At 55.7% G+C, this 16,924-nt stretch overlaps 1 protein-coding gene across 2 annotated transcripts in view; it reads left to right on the forward strand.

Moving 5' to 3' along the window:
- FAM193A (family with sequence similarity 193 member A) overlaps positions 1–16,924 on the forward strand; it is a 154,982-nt gene that overhangs the window by 79,695 nt on the left and 58,363 nt on the right. For both annotated transcript variants that reach the window (XM_070067973.1, XM_051836727.2), the window contains exons 6-7: positions 12,887–13,011; positions 14,463–14,610. In XM_070067973.1, coding sequence (XP_069924074.1) covers positions 12,887–13,011; positions 14,463–14,610 — 273 coding nt within the window. The remainder of the gene's footprint in view (positions 1–12,886; positions 13,012–14,462; positions 14,611–16,924) is intronic.

The following is a 16,924-nucleotide window of genomic DNA, read 5'->3' on the forward strand; positions in this document are numbered from 1 at the left end:
AGGGGTCGACTGGGGCTAGTCCTCTGGGTGAGAGCTGGGCAGAGGCTATCCTGGTGCTGCCCGATGGGAGTGCCCTGGGGCCTAGGCAGCAGAGCACGGGGGCTGAGCTGAGTGGAGGATCAGTGTGTGTCCGCTTGTTGGTTCTGTTACTGCGGACAGAGCTGGCCTGAGACGGATGCACGTGGAGAGCATGAAGACTGGAGGGTGGCCAGCTTACAGCCCTCCCTTTGGTCAGGCCCCGGGGCTCTCACGTCCACCCAGCACGGGGGTAAGGATAGGCTCACAGACTCGATGCATCTGCCTCCTGCGTTACCTCCCAGGAGACAGACAGGTGAGTGCCAGCTTCTGAAAGTGGACCGCCACCTGGGGTGGAGGGAGGTGTGGAGTGCAGTGGGATCACTGGTCAGCGGAGTTGGTCCTTGGCCGCAGTGTACCTGCCGCCAGAAGTGACCGTGCTCCCCAGAGACAAGCCAGGAGCGCTCTCTTGACTAGGAGAGAGCCACCCACTGCTCACGGTGGGCTCTGTAGGGGAGACCCACCACCCACTCACTCACGGTGGGCTCTGTAGGGGAGACCCACCACCCACTCACTCACGGGTGGGCTGTGTAGGGGAGACCCACCACCCACTCACTCACGGGTGGGCTCTGTAGGGGAGACCCACCACCCACTCACTCACGGGTGGGCTGTGTAGGGGAGACCCACCACCCACTCACGGTGGGCTGTGTAGGGGAGACCCACCACCCACTCACGGTGGGCTGTGTAGGGGAGACCCACCACCCACTCACTCACGGGTGGGCTGTGTAGGGGAGACCCACCACCCACTCACTCACGGGTGGGCTGTGTAGGGGAGACCCACCACCCACTCACTCACGGGTGGGCTGTGTAGGAGAGACCCACCACCTACTCACTCACGGGTGGGCTCTGTAGGGGAGACCCACCACCCACTCACTCACGGGTGGGCTGTGTAGGGGAGACCCACCACCCACTCACTCACGGGTGGGCTCTGTAGGGGAGACCCACCACCCACTCACTCACGGGTGGGCTGTGTAGGGGAGACCCACCACCCACTCACGGTGGGCTGTGTAGGGGAGACCCACCACCCACTCACTCACGGGTGGGCTGTGTAGGAGAGACCCACCACCTACTCACTCACGGGTGGGCTGTGTAGGGGAGACCTACCACCCACTCACTCACGGGTGGGCTGTGTAGGAGAGACCCACCACCTACTCACTCACGGGTGGGCTGAGTAGGGGAGACCCACCACCCACTCACTCACGGGTGGGCTGTGTAGGAGAGACCCACCACCTACTCACTCACGGGTGGGCTGTGTAGGGGAGACCCACCACCCACTCACTCACGGGTGGGCTGTGTAGGGGAGACCCACCACCCACTCACGGTGGGCTGTGTAGGGGAGACCCACCACCCACTCACTCACGGGTGGGCTGTGTAGGGGAGACCCACCACCCACTCACTCACGGGTGGGCTGTGTAGGGGAGACCCACCACCCACTCACTCACGGGTGGGCTCTGTAGGGGAGACCCACCACCCACTCACGGTGGGCTGTGTAGGGGAGACCCACCACCCACTCACTCACGGTGGGCTCTGTAGGGGAGACCCACCACCCACTGCTCACGGGTGGGCTGTGTAGGGGAGACCCACCACCCACTCACTCACGGTGGGCTCTGTAGGGGAGACCCACCACCTACTCACTCACGGGTGGGCTGTGTAGGGGAGACCCACCACCCACTGCTCACGGTGGGCTCTGTAGGGGAGACCCACCACCCACTCACTCACGGGTGGGCTGTGTAGGGGAGACCCACCACCCACTCACTCACGGGTGGGCTGTATAGGAGAGACCCACCACCCACTGCTCACGGTGGGCTCTGTAGGGGAGACCCACCACCCACTGCTCACGGTGGGCTCTGTAGGGGAGACCCACCACCCACTGCTCACGGTGGGCTCTGTAGGGGAGACCCACTACCCACTCACTCACGGGTGGGCTGTGTAGGGGAGACCCACCACCTACTCACTCACGGGTGGGCTGTGTAGGGGAGACCCACCACCCACTCACTCACGGGTGGGCTGTGTAGGGGAGACCCACCACCCACTCACGGTGGGCTGTGTAGGGGAGACCCACCACCCACTCACTCACAGGTGGGCTGTGTAGAGGAGACCTACCACCCACTCACTCACGGGTGGGCTGTGTAGAGGAGACCCACCACCCACTCACTGACGGGTGGGCTGTGTAGGGGAGACCCACCACCCACTCACGGTGGGCTCTGTATGGAAGACCCACCAGCCACTCACTCACGGGTGGGCTGTGTAGGGGAGATCCACCACCCACTCACTCACGGGTGGGCTGTGTAGGGGAGACCCACCACCCACTCACGGGTGGGCTGTGTAGGGGAGACCCACCACCCACCTACTGACGGATGGGCTGTGGAGTTTTTCATAATTGCTTAAGTTTTATGTAAGGTTAGTTTTGGGTGCTTTTTTAGTGGTAAAACCACATTTTAAAACTAGTAACGAGTGGTCCCTAAGGTTTTCAGCATGATAATCTCTGACTCTGAAGTTGATGGACGCTCCCTAACAAACTTCACGCACACTGTTTGGGAAGCACTGCAGGAGGCTGGCAGCCTGAGCCGCGCCTGGAATGACCTTGGAGAGGCTTGGGGAGCAGGGAGGTAGGGTCATGCTGGTCCTGCCTCAGACTTGAGTGCACCGACAGGGCCAGGCTGTCCTCGGTGTCGCTTACCACACTGCCTCCCACCTCCCCCAGCTCTGTCCTTCAGAGCTCCAAGTCCAGAGCCACCACCTTCACTCTGCCCACCCTGCATCCTGAGAACAAGGGCCCAGGTCCAGCGCTCTCCTGCCTGCCCGGCCTGGCGGCCTCCAGCCATCCTGAGGAGGGTAGAGCAAGCCAGCAAAAGTAACCTACAACATGCTTACGGGAGCAAATTCCTTCCATTTCTATGGGATATTTTCTTGTAATTAAAAAAAAAATCATCAGTTCTTAAGCACAAAATATAGCTATGTGATCAGTGTTTTATTTCACTTTGTTTACACACAGAAACCACTGTGATTTCCAGTGGCACAGCAGAGTGTGTGCCTGGAGTTACTCCTTTCTCTAAGGGAAACAGATACATGTACAGGGTAGCATAAGATAAAATATGTAAAAACATAGTCAAGATGGTGTGAGAGGGAAGAAGTCCTAGCGGTGAAAAATCAGTTGAAAGCTGGAATCCTTGAGACATGGACGTGCTTAAAGGCCGACGTCTGCTTCAAGGATTAGGAGATAGAACTTCGGTCCAGCCCTGGTTGGGATCAGCTCGTAACGCAGGGCCCACTGATGATGAAAACCACAGCATGATGGTGAAGGAGCCAGTGGCAGCTGAAGGGACAGCTGGCTGGTGCAGCAGGGTTTATTGCCCAAGGGCTCGTGGGCTGGACACGTGCTCAGAAGGTATTTCACAGGGGCACGGGGCTGCTGTCCGCTCAGGCAGCCGCGGGAAGCCTTTGAGCAGCTGGCACGGTGGCCTGGTGGGCTAAGTCTCCACCTGGGCGCCGGCATCCCACATGGACACCGTTCATACCTCGGCTGCTCCAGCTCGCTGCTGTGGCCTGGGAAAGCATGAGGGGTGGCCCAAGTGCTTGGGTCCCTGCACCGGCCATTGCAGCCATTTGGGGAGTGAACCAGCGAATGGTCCTTTCTCTCTGTTTCTCCCTCTCTCTGAACTCTGCCTCTCAAATAAATAAATACAATCTTTAAAAAGGAAAAAAAGAAAAAAGAAAGCTTTTGGGAGGCTTGACCTTCAATCTGACCTCAGAAGAATTTGCATAGGTAAAACCTCTGGAGTGAGCAGCGCATGGTGAGGAAACATCACAGAATGCAGCCAGCGGGCAGGACACGGCAGATGAGAACCTGCAGGTGCACCAGGCACAGCTTTATATCAGAAATAGAAAGGCGCTGTGTTTACTGTGTTAAGGAAATACAAAGCTTTAAGATTATGAGTTAAGGATTAAAACTCTGAACAGTGATTATTAAGATTTGCTTAAAAAAAAAAACCCTAGAAATAGAAAACAGTGCGTTTTTAAATAGCTTATTAATCTGTAGATTGAAGAGAACTGGTGAGTCGGAAGAAAGAGCTGAAGGAGTTCTGCAGACTGTAGCTCTGAGAGCCGAAGCCCAGGAGCGCAGCAGAGCCCCGCGTACACCGTGAGGCTCCTCACCCGCCAGGCTTCAGAGCACAGTTAGAGTGAGGTAGGTAGAGATGGTGACTGACAGATGTCCTTCATTGTTGACACCAGTCTGAGTCAAGGAAGCCTGTCAAATTTTTCAAATAAAATAAAATTTAAAATCATTGCCTAGGGAATGGGGTTGTGCCATAATGGGCAAAGCCACCACCTGCAACATTGGCATCCGCTGTGGGCATAGTTCGTGTCCCAGCTGCTCCATTTCCAATCCAGCTCCCTGCCAGTGGCCTGAGGAAAGAAGCAGAAGATGGCCCAAGTGCTCTCTCACATGGGAGATCCAGGTGAAGCTCCTGGTTTCTGGCTCCTCACTCCAGCCTGGCCCAGCTCTGGCCTTTATGCCCATCTGGGTAGTGAACCAGTAGATGGACAATCTCTCTGTAACTGACTTTTAAAGGTCAAGTGAGCCTTTTTTTAAAATTCTACTTTATTTTTTAAGATTTATTTACTTGAAATTCAGAGTTACAGAGAGAGAGAGAGAGAGAGAGAGAGAGAGAGAGAAGCCTTCCATCTGATGGTTCACTCCCTAATTGGCTGCAACGGCTGGAGCTGCGCTGATCAGAAGCCAGGAGCCAGGAGCTTCTTCCAGGTCTCCCACGTGGGTGTAGCAGCCCAAGCACTTGAGCTACCTTCCACTGCTTTCCCAGGCCAAAGCAGAGAGCTGGATTGGAAGAGGAGCAGCCAGGACTCGAACTGGCGCCCATATGGGATGCCAGCACTGCAGGCCAGGGAGTTAACCCACTGCGCCACAGCACTGGCCCCAACTCTGACTTCCAAATAAATAAATTAATTAAAATCCTTACCTAGATGTAGCGACATCTTTGGAACATCAAAGAAAGAGTGATCTCAAAAACAATATGGATGTTTGTTTTAAATCGTATGATGTTCTGATTGCATAATTGTGATTTCAAGACAGAGACTAACGCCAGATCTCTGCCCTCTCCGATTCGTGGTTAGCTGTGTTAAGTCACACTGGCTTCCTTGTGCCTCTTTTTCTCCCTTTCCTTCCACCTCCTCTCTTTAATAAAGGAGCTCAGAGCAAGTCGCAGACATTACGCCTTTTTGTCTAAGAATATTCTAACACACATCTCTGAAAATAGACATTACATTACATTATGTCGCCAGTCCATCATCACACCCATGAAAACTAGTAATTTCTTACTGTCAAACAATGCAGTCCATCTTAACAATCACATTGTGGTGTGGTGTTGAGGACTCAGCAGCCTTTGTGTGTAGCAGCTTTCTTAACTGTGCTGCCCAGTGACCTGTGCGGAAGAACTTCCAGAACGGGGTTAGGAGATGGTCTGTGTCTTGTAGCAGGTGGTTCTCCGGCCCCTTTATGCTTAAACATTGAGGACTCAAAGAGCTTTTGTTTGTATGGCTTATATCAGTGTTTACTGTATTGAAATTAAAACTGGGAAATTTTTTAAATGTTTGGTAAGCCATCTGAACTTATTAAATAACATAATAGCATATTCTTTTTAAAGATTTATTTTATTTATCTGAAAGTCAGAGTTACAGAGACAGAAAGATCGTCTACCTGTGGTTCACTCCCCAAATGGCTGCAACAGCCAGGGCTGGGCCAGGCTGGAGCCAGGAGCCAGGAGCCAGGAGCCAGGGGCTTCTTCAGGGTCTCCCACATTGGACCGTCTTCTGCTGCTTTCCCAGGCACATGAGCAGGGAACTGGATTGGAAGTGGAGCAGCCATGACACAAGTAACATATTTTACATTAAAAAGTAACTTTTCAAAAAAAGATTTACAAGAGTGGTACCCTTAACGGTTTTGCCAGTCTCTTTGTTGTCCAGCAGTTGGATTTTTCGGGGATGCGTCTGTGTCACAGGTGGTCTGTGTGCGTCTGTGTTGAGCCTGCTGTCTCAGGTGGTCTGTGTGCGTCTGTGTGGAGCCTGCTGTCACAGGTGGTCTGTGTGCGTCTGTGTCGCAGGTGGTCTGTGTGCGTCTGTGTCACAGGTGGTCTGTGTGTGTCTGTGTTGAGCCTGCTGTCTCAGGTGGTCTGTGTGCGTCTGTGTTGAGCCTGCTGTCTCAGGTGGTCTGTGTGTGTCTGTGTGGAGCCTGCTGTCTCAGGTGGTCTGTGTTGAGCCTGCTGTCTCAGGTGGTCTGTGTGGAGCCTGCTGTCACAGGTGGTCTGTGTGTGTCTGTGTGGAGCCTGCTGTCACAGGTGGTCTGTGTGCGTCTGTGTTGAGCCTGCTGTCTCAGGTGGTCTGTGTGCGTCTGTGTCACAGGTGGTCTGTGTGTGTCTGTGTTAAGCCTGCTGTCACAGGTGGTCTGTGTGCGTCTGTGTCACAGGTGGTCTGTGTGCGTCTGTGTTGAGCCTGCTGTCTCAGGTGGTCTGTGTGCGTCTGTGTTGAGCCTGCTGTCTCAGGTGGTCTGTGTGCGTCTGTGTGGAGCCTGCTGTCTCAGGTGGTCTGTGTGCGTCTGTGTTGAGCCTGCTGTCTCAGGTGGTCTGTGTGCGTCTGTGTTGAGCCTGCTGTCTCAGGTGGTCTGTGTGTGTCTGTGTTAAGCCTGCTGTCTCAGGTGGTCTGTGTGCGTCTGTGTGGAGCCTGCTGTCTCAGGTGGTCTGTGTGCGTCTGTGTGCGTCTGTGTCACAGGTGGTCTGTGTCTGTGTTGAGCCTGCTGTCTCAGGTGGTCTGTGTGCGTCTGTGTGCGTCTGTGTCACAGGTGGTCTGTGTGTGTCTGTGTGGAGCCTGCTGTCTCAGGTGGTCTGTGTTGAGCCTGCTGTCTCAGGTGGTCTGTGTGCGTCTGTGTCACAGGTGGTCTGTGTGGAGCCTGTTGTCACAGGTGGTCTGTGTGGAGCCTGTTGTCACAGGTGGTCTGTGTGCGTCTGTGTTGAGCCTGCTGTCTCAGGTGGTCTGTGTGCGTCTGTGTTGAGCCTGCTGTCTCAGGTGGTCTGTGTGCGTCTGTGTTGAGCCTGCTGTCTCAGGTGGTCTGTGTGCGTCTGTGTTGAGCCTGCTGTCTCAGGTGGTCTGTGTGCGTCTGTGTTGAGCCTGCTGTCTCAGGTGGTCTGTGTGCGTCTGTGTGGAGCCTGCTGTCTCAGGTGGTCTGTGTGCGTCTGTGTTGAGCCTGCTGTCTCAGGTGGTCTGTGTGCGTCTGTGTTGAGCCTGCTGTCTCAGGTGGTCTGTGTGCGTCTGTGTGGAGCCTGCTGTCTCAGGTGGTCTGTGTGCGTCTGTGTGGAGCCTGCTGTCTCAGGTGGTCTGTGTGCGTCTGTGTTGAGCCTGCTGTCTCAGGTGGTCTGTGTGCGTCTGTGTTGAGCCTGCTGTCTCAGGTGGTCTGTGTGTGTCTGTGTTAAGCCTGCTGTCTCAGGTGGTCTGTGTGCGTCTGTGTGGAGCCTGCTGTCTCAGGTGGTCTGTGTGCGTCTGTGTGCGTCTGTGTCACAGGTGGTCTGTGTCTGTGTTGAGCCTGCTGTCTCAGGTGGTCTGTGTGCGTCTGTGTGCGTCTGTGTCACAGGTGGTCTGTGTGTGTCTGTGTGGAGCCTGCTGTCTCAGGTGGTCTGTGTTGAGCCTGCTGTCTCAGGTGGTCTGTGTGCGTCTGTGTCACAGGTGGTCTGTGTGGAGCCTGTTGTCACAGGTGGTCTGTGTGGAGCCTGTTGTCACAGGTGGTCTGTGTGCGTCTGTGTTGAGCCTGCTGTCTCAGGTGGTCTGTGTGCGTCTGTGTTGAGCCTGCTGTCTCAGGTGGTCTGTGTGCGTCTGTGTTGAGCCTGCTGTCTCAGGTGGTCTGTGTGCGTCTGTGTTGAGCCTGCTGTCTCAGGTGGTCTGTGTGCGTCTGTGTTGAGCCTGCTGTCTCAGGTGGTCTGTGTGCGTCTGTGTGGAGCCTGCTGTCTCAGGTGGTCTGTGTGCGTCTGTGTGGAGCCTGCTGTCTCAGGTGGTCTGTGTGCGTCTGTGTTGAGCCTGCTGTCTCAGGTGGTCTGTGTGCGTCTGTGTGGAGCCTGCTGTCTCAGGTGGTCTGTGTGCGTCTGTGTGGAGCCTGCTGTCTCAGGTGGTCTGTGTGCGTCTGTGTTGAGCCTGCTGTCTCAGGTGGTCTGTGTGCGTCTGTGTTGAGCCTGCTGTCTCAGGTGGTCTGTGTGTGTCTGTGTTAAGCCTGCTGTCTCAGGTGGTCTGTGTGCGTCTGTGTGGAGCCTGCTGTCTCAGGTGGTCTGTGTGCGTCTGTGTGCGTCTGTGTCACAGGTGGTCTGTGTCTGTGTTGAGCCTGCTGTCTCAGGTGGTCTGTGTGCGTCTGTGTGCGTCTGTGTCACAGGTGGTCTGTGTGTGTCTGTGTGGAGCCTGCTGTCTCAGGTGGTCTGTGTTGAGCCTGCTGTCTCAGGTGGTCTGTGTGCGTCTGTGTCACAGGTGGTCTGTGTGGAGCCTGTTGTCACAGGTGGTCTGTGTGGAGCCTGTTGTCACAGGTGGTCTGTGTGCGTCTGTGTTGAGCCTGCTGTCTCAGGTGGTCTGTGTGCGTCTGTGTCACAGGTGGTCTGTGTGGAGCCTGTTGTCACAGGTGGTCTGTGTGGAGCCTGTTGTCACAGGTGGTCTGTGTGCGTCTGTGTTGAGCCTGCTGTCTCAGGTGGTCTGTGTGCGTCTGTGTGGAGCCTGCTGTCTCAGGTGGTCTGTGTGCGTCTGTGTTGAGCCTGCTGTCTCAGGTGGTCTGTGTGCGTCTGTGTTGAGCCTGCTGTCTCAGGTGGTCTGTGTGCGTCTGTGTTGAGCCTGCTGTCTCAGGTGGTCTGTGTGCGTCTGTGTGGAGCCTGCTGTCTCAGGTGGTCTGTGTGCGTCTGTGTGGAGCCTGCTGTCTCAGGTGGTCTGTGTGCGTCTGTGTTGAGCCTGCTGTCTCAGGTGGTCTGTGTGCGTCTTTGTTGAGCCTGCTGTCTCAGGTGGTCTGTGTGTGTCTTTGTTAAGCCTGCTGTCTCAGGTGGTCTGTGTGCGTCTGTGTGGAGCCTGCTGTCTCAGGTGGTCTGTGTGTGTCTGTGTGGAGCCTGCTGTCACAGGTGGTCTGTGTGTGTCTGTGTTGAGCCTGCTGTCTCAGGTGGTCTGTGTGCGTCTGTGTGCGTCTGTGTCACAGGTGGTCTGTGTGTCTGTGTGGAGCCTGCTGTCTCAGGTGGTCTGTGTTGAGCCTGCTGTCTCAGGTGGTCTGTGTGCGTCTGTGTCACAGGTGGTCTGTGTGTGTCTGTGTTAAGCCTGCTGTCACAGGTGGTCTGTGTGCGTCTGTGTCACAGGTGGTCTGTGTGCGTCTGTGTTGAGCCTGCTGTCTCAGGTGGTCTGTGTGCGTCTGTGTTGAGCCTGCTGTCTCAGGTGGTCTGTGTGCGTCTGTGTTGAGCCTGCTGTCTCAGGTGGTCTGTGTGCGTCTGTGTTGAGCCTGCTGTCTCAGGTGGTCTGTGTGCATCTGTGTGGAGCCTGCTGTCTCAGGTGGTCTGTGTGCGTCTGTGTGGAGCCTGCTGTCTCAGGTGGTCTGTGTGCGTCTGTGTTGAGCCTGCTGTCTCAGGTGGTCTGTGTGCGTCTGTGTTGAGCCTGCTGTCTCAGGTGGTCTGTGTGTGTCTGTGTTAAGCCTGCTGTCTCAGGTGGTCTGTGTGCGTCTGTGTGGAGCCTGCTGTCTCAGGTGGTCTGTGTGCGTCTGTGTGCGTCTGTGTCACAGGTGGTCTGTGTGCGTCTGTGTTGAGCCTGCTGTCTCAGGTGGTCTGTGTGCGTCTGTGTGCGTCTGTGTCACAGGTGGTCTGTGTGTGTCTGTGTGGAGCCTGCTGTCTCAGGTGGTCTGTGTTGAGCCTGCTGTCTCAGGTGGTCTGTGTGCGTCTGTGTCACAGGTGGTCTGTGTGGAGCCTGTTGTCACAGGTGGTCTGTGTGCGTCTGTGTTGAGCCTGCTGTCTCAGGTGGTCTGTGTGCGTCTGTGTTGAGCCTGCTGTCTCAGGTGGTCTGTGTGCGTCTGTGTTGAGCCTGCTGTCTCAGGTGGTCTGTGTGCGTCTGTGTTGAGCCTGCTGTCTCAGGTGGTCTGTGTGCGTCTGTGTTGAGCCTGCTGTCACAGGTGGTCTGGGTTGAAGTTACTGAGGACATCCTGGTCCCACACAGAGACAGCTGAAAGAGCCGGGCTGTATCAGGAGCCTTCTGCGGTCACTGTGGCCTTGGAAACCAGATGACAGCTTCGGAGTGTCCCGAGGGTTGCAGCTGGGATCTGAGTCCCAGTCCTCTGCTGGGCTGGCCCCCTTTGGAGTGGATCCTGCTCTCCTGCGTGAAGGTCCAGCATGCTGTGTGGGTCGTTTAGACTCTCCCCTGAATGGTGCAGCTCTGCCTCATCTGACACATCTCATCGTTTGGTATTGAGAAATGACGTGTCGGTGTCAACGCCGACCTCGGCACAAAGCACAGTGGCAGATGCAGTTTTCCACATTTCTGGCTTTTTCTTGAAAGTTCAGATCTTGGGAGGAGCCACAGACAGTGTCACTTACCTTCACAGCAGCAGGGCTGCTTGCTGTGTGAACTCTGCCAGCTCCTTCCCTGCTGGCCCTGCCTGGCTCCCTGTGGCCACCCCAGCCCCTGCTCTTCTGACTGCATCAGATAGAAAGAACGGCACCCAGAAATGGGCCTCTGCTGGGAAACGCACCTGTGGGCCCCTCTCCTGCTGCCTGAGGAGCGCTGTAGCAGGTGTTTGTGACCATGCAGCTTTGTGACCCGCCGCGTGCACAGGGCCTGTGCAGTGTAGACCTGGCTGAAGCTAAGACACGTGTTACTGTAAACATCTTCGTGCCTAGCAGGGTGGCATTCCGGGCCTGGGCCGACTTCAGGAGTTGCCACGCCCTGGTCTCCTGAGGCTGTGGGAGGTGCTTCCTGGGAAGCAGTGATGGGTTCACATCTGGGAGGAGAACGGGAAAAGCACTCGAAATATTCACAAGTGAAGGTGTGAGGTTTTCTGCAATGTCGCGCAGTCACTGCTGAGCCTAGCAAACCCAGGCTGCTTAGCGTCCTGCAGGGTCGCTGGTGTGCTCTCTGCATCTTCTCTGCCTGTTTGTTTCCAGGAGCAGAAATTTATGACTGTGACTTGTTCTCTCTGCCCCTCTGCCGCCTTGGTTATCAGGTGACAGAGTTACGGGTGTTCTGTGTGATTCATTGACGAACTGTCCATTCGGCTTGACTGAGCTGTGAACGTGAGCAGCCCACCAGTTGCAGTGACTGAGCAGCCTCGTCCGAGGAGACACATTCTGATTCGTAGTCACAGTTCCCAGAGCTGTCCGTGTGTGAGTCAGGAGCGTTGACCGAGATGTCCCACAACCCCAGCACAGCTACACACGTGGAGCTCACAGGCAGGAGCACGGGCTCGGTGCACATCGCTGTAGCAAGACTGTCACCTGTGAGAGCACACCAAGGAGAGGCGGAGGTGCCATCAGCTCCCTGATCTTGCCCTGAGACAGTGCTCTTCTCTGGACGGCACCCTTGGTGAAGCCTGGGTCCTCCCAGAATGGTTTCACAGTATTATCCGCATTTATAGGAAGGAGAAAGACCTTCCCCTTGCCAGGGCATCACTACATCTTCCAGGATGGGAGGTCCCGCCCTCTCTTCCTTTCCTCTCTTTCTCTCTTCCTCTCTTCCCTTCCCTTTTTTTCTCCCTCCTTCCCTTCCTTTCCTTTCTTTCTTTCTTTTTTTTTTTTTTAGATGTATTTCTTTATTTGAAAGGCAGAGTTACAGAGAGAGAGAAAGGTCTTCCATCATTGGTTCACTGCTGAAATGGCCACAGTGGCCTGAGCAGGGCCGATCCTAAGCCAGGATCCTGGAGCTTCTTCCAGGTCTCCCATGTAGGTGCAGGGACCCAAGGACTTGGGTCATCTGCTGCTGCTTTCTCAGGCCACAGCAGAGAGCTGGCTTGGAAGTAAAGCAGCTGAGACTTGAACCGGTGCCCATATGGTATGCCAGCAATGCAGGCAGCAGTTTCATCCACTATACCACAGCACCAGCCCCAGAACGGGAGGTTTTTGTTGTTGTTTTTGTTTCTTTTTTTTTTGGATAGGCAGAGTTAGACAGTGAGGGAGGGAGAGAGAGAAAAAAGGTCTTCCTTCCATTGGTTCACCCCCCAAATGGCCACGATGGCCGGCGCGCTGCGCCGATCCGGAGCCAGGTGCCTCCTCCTGGTCTCCCATGGGGTGCAGGACCCAAGCACTTGGGCCATCCTCCACTGCACTCCCGGGCCACAGCAGAGAGCTGGACTAGAAGAAGAGCAACCGGGACAGAATCCGGCGCCCCAACCGGGACTAGAACCCAGGGTGCTGGCGCCGTAGGCAGAGGATTAGCCTAGTGAGCTGCGGCGCTGGCCGGGAGATTTCTTAAAATAAACAAGGAAATTACTGTTCTTTGCCATCAAGGAATTTGTATGCATTTCAGCTGTTTGAATAGCATGGCTTCCCCTACACCTGACAGCCTGATTGCAAGACGACCATCAGATGCTGCGGCCGTCCCCGCGCGTCCCGTCTCTCGCGTGTGTGGATTACCTGGAAGGGAGCGGAGGCTGAAGGGCCTGTCATCAGGGCTCAGGCTCCATGTGTGCTCTGGGACCTGTGGTGTGGCCGCCCTCTGGGCCTGTGTGGAGGAGTGTAGCTAGAGAGGCTGGCTGGGAATTTTGAGTCTGCATCAATTTACTACATCTCGTATTTATCTTTTCCTTTTGTATTAGGAAAATGAACATCTGAAGAAGTTCCAGGTTACCTGGGAACTGCACAACAAGCACCTGTTTGAAAATCTCGTCTTTTCCGAGCCGCTTCTGCAGAGCAACTTGCCGGCGCTGCTGTCCCAGATCAGGTATCAGGCTGAGCCCGCGGCCACGCGGAGTTCTCGGGGGGGGGGGAGTAACAGGCCGGGGGCGAAAACCTGAGGGGGCACGCAGTGCAGCTTTCCAGTGTACACTGATGGAAAAGGATTAACATTCCCATAAATAAGAGGAAGGTAAATGCCGTGCTTTGCCTGGACAGTACGCCACACTCAGCTTGAGGGGCAGTGGTGGGTTTGTGCTGTGGCTCTTGACAGGCGGGGGTGGGAGGAGGGTGGAGGACAAAGGTCTGAAGGTGCCCAGGAGCTCCCAGGCCACGGCTCTTAGGGACTTGACGCACATTGGCAGCTCTCTTCCGTGTCCCCTTGGTACTCCGGACCCTGTCTGCATCCTTGTTCACCCGTGTGTTCTGAGCCCCTGGTGGTCTCAGCTTTCACCAGGCCAAGCGTGCCGAGTGCTGGGCCAGTGAGAAGATGCAGCAGGCTGGGGGGTGCCCTGAGTCACTGGCATCACTCAGCAGAGTGGTCGCCTGCAGAGACAGTGTGAGCTGCCACAGCTCTGCAGGGGGAGGTTCTGAGCCCTGCCTGAGCAGTGGGGCACACTCCCTTCCACACTGCAGGGGGAGGTTCTGAGCCCTGCCTGAGCAGTGGGGCACACTCCCTTCCACACAGTAGTTACAGTTTTTAGTTACAGTTTTTGCAGGTGACCCTGCAAGGGGAAAGGAGGTCAGAGGAGAGGCAGCCACTGCCTCCGCTTCTGCCCATGAAGAGATTTTGATTTTAGAACAGCTGTGTTGTTTGCTTTTCTTATAAAATTGCTAGATTGTCATTACAAATATATTTCTGAAAACAGAGTAGATACTGTAAATAATTGAGTGTTTCTTAACAGTTTTTTTTCCTGTATCCACACATAACACATGTTGAAGCATGGTGCTTACTCATGTTTGCCTGACACTGGGCATACTTTCATTTCAAAGCATGTACATGTGTGCATACATATACATATATGAATAGTACATACGAGTGTGAATGGACATGATTGTGGAATTTGTGACCTGTGCCTGGTTCCCTAGTATCTTTTTGTGTAGGTGAACCGTGGTGTATTTAAGTGATTCCCTATGGGTAGTTTCTGGTGCTTCATGTGAATTATGGTACTTTCTAACCTTGCACATAATCTTTTTACTCTAGATTTGCTATAAATGTTGTCTTTGATTCTGGATAACCCTGATCAAGATGTCTTTATTCCGATTATTTTAGTTCACATATTGACATGTTTAGGAACTAAGAAAATGCTTTTCTTTAAAAAACCTATCTTTATTTGAAAGGCACAGCTGACTGGTAGCTCTCGCAGCAGTGCCGTGGTGCTGTGCTGTGCTGTGCACCCCTTTCAGCCCTGGGAGGGGGCAGCAGCAGCAGGAGGCACCTCTGGGTCTGGCTCAGAACCCTTAGCTCTTGCTTTTGCTACAAGGCGTCCTTCCTCCCAGGCTAGGAACCACCACGCACGACACCTGCAGTGAGGACACGTACAGCACCTTGTTACAGAGGTACCAGCGCTCCGAGGAGGAGCTGCGCAGGGTGGCAGAGGAGTGGCTGGAGTGCCAGAAGAGGATTGATGCCTACGTGGATGAGCAGGTGAGTGCCAGCTGCAGGTCCAGTAAACTGTACGTCAGCCACTGACTGTCCAGAGGGGACGGACGCTCTGGTGCCGCAGATGGCCATTGCCTGGGGGTGCTTGTGATGTGGTGGCAGTGGTTGGTTAGGTCCTTCCCAGGTGGGACACGCCCACTGTCATGCAGGCTACTGCCCATGCTGTGTGTCCTGTGCGTTGCCGTGGCCCTGGCAGGGCTGGGGAGAACTTGTTTTGTGATGTCTTCAAAGTGACTGTATCCCTAGGTCATGTGTTTGCAAGCACACACTTTGTCTGAAGCTGTAGCTTGTCACTGACAGGGATTCTGGTCGGCCGCTGTGGGTACAGGACAGAATGGAGCAGGCTCAGGATGTGCAGGGCTTGCGAGAGGCGGCTGATGGACAGTGCAGCACCACCAGCTGCAGGAGCACCTGTGCAGCCTCCGCTCGTGAAGCCTTGCATGTCCAGGGAGCCGCCCCTCTCTGCCACCTCCGAGACAGCAGCCCAGCTTCAGGAGCTGCCTGTTCTGGTCTCTGAGGGGCCTGGGCTAGGGGCAGGCAGCTGTAGCATCTGTCCAGAAAGTGGTGGCCTCAGCATGCCATGTCCTCGGGTGTGGCAGTAACAGGGTCTTGGGGTCTTGAGCCCCAGAGAGGACCCTGCAGTGGCAGGTGAGGCCAGTCCACAGGGCAGATTTGCCCACGAGTCCTCAGGCCTCTCCTGGCGTTCAGGCTCCCACCCGTGTGTCATTTTATAACTCGGATGTTGCGTGTGCCATTCTTAGAACTGTGATAAATAGTTCCTTGTGTATGAATCGTGCAAGCCCGGTTAGTGGGCTGCCTACAGAGACGATCCCTGCGGCATCCGAGCCCTGGGGTTACGGAGAGCAAGGAGGTTGGAGAGGCTGTGAGATCTCTGGTTTACAGTGATATTGGGTCACGAGTTGTCTGTAAAAAAGAAAAGACCGTAGGAAGAAAGGGAAGCTTGGACGCCACGCACATGGTAGAAGGAAGCTGGTGCGGTCCTGTGACCGTGAAGAGGGCAGTGAGGTGCGCGAGGCAGGAGCTTTGAGGTCGGCAGTGGAGACGGGCGCGCCGGCGCGAGCGCTGCTGAGCTCAGGCAGGGACCAGCGAAGAGTGCGGAGGGCTCAGCTCCCAGAGAGCTCCTGCCGTGGGGAACGCATCTCTACCCGAGTGACCGCGGAGTCTCCATCCTGCCAGCGTCAGCTAAAGAGAAAGTCATGGAAACTCGCCCCCGTGGGACCCTGCCTGTCTTCACGAGGGCTGCGGCCCTCAGTCCATCCTCAGCAAGGTTACTGCCCTGGGAGAGGAGTGAGGCACCGTCGGCGTGGGTGCTTGTGACTGCAGCAAGCCCGGTGCGCTGCCTGAGGCCCTGCAGGGCGAGCATGCGCGGTGAGGTCCCTGTGGGGCGTGCAGCACACCCAGGCTGCACCAGACGCTGTTTGCTGTTGGCCCAGGGCGCATCTCGGTTAGGACTGGTGGCACTGGTCGACGTGCACATGGAGAAGCTGAGTCCTGCTGCATCCATAGAGATCTGAAGTCAAGGGACAGAGCACGTGGAAGGCCCTGGGTTCAGCGTGGTGATAACTGGGCTGTCTGTCCTCTGGGCATCCCTGACCAGACTGGACCCTGCCAGGCAGGGGGGCATAAGAGACTTGAGGCAGCTCCTCTGAGCACCTGAGGTGTGACCACTGTGAAGGAGATGTTCAGCTTGACCCAGCCAGCTGCAGGGCATGGTATCAGGACACTGGCAGGAGTCGTGAGGACATTCTGTAGGGGAGGCGTCCCCACAGGACTGGGCTCGTGTGGTAGGCTGACACAGAAGAGGAGTGTGGGATGTGCCTGGACTGAGTGGCTGAGAGCCCTCCTGTGCTGAGGTGTTTGAGCCACACGCCACTCACATCCCTGATGGGGGCTGATGGCCTCTGTGCCCAGTGCTTCCTGCTAGTCCAGGTTTGCAGAGCACCCCCGGGAAGGCACTTGGCTGTGGGCCAGCATGCAGACGGGCCCACGTGTGTGTGAGCAGTGCTGGGCCTGGCATGCGCAGAGGATGCTGGCCTGTCACTAGAGGCCGAGGGTCTGGGAACTCCTCCACTTGGACTCCTCCTCCTCCCTCCCTTTGGCATTTCCCCCTCAGGCGTCAGTGCCATTCGCCTGAGTGACCTCCGACTTCCCCAGCACCTTGTGTCCATGTTTGTCTCTGAGGCTGTGAGTAACCTGTGGCTCTTGGGTAATTTCGGGAAAGTGATAGACTTAAGGTGACTTAGCTAAAGGCAGGTGGGCCTTTCCCCAGCACCGTGCC

This window comes from Oryctolagus cuniculus, chromosome 2 (genome assembly GCF_964237555.1).
Source record: "Oryctolagus cuniculus chromosome 2, mOryCun1.1, whole genome shotgun sequence".
Lineage (NCBI taxonomy): Eukaryota > Metazoa > Chordata > Mammalia > Lagomorpha > Leporidae > Oryctolagus > Oryctolagus cuniculus.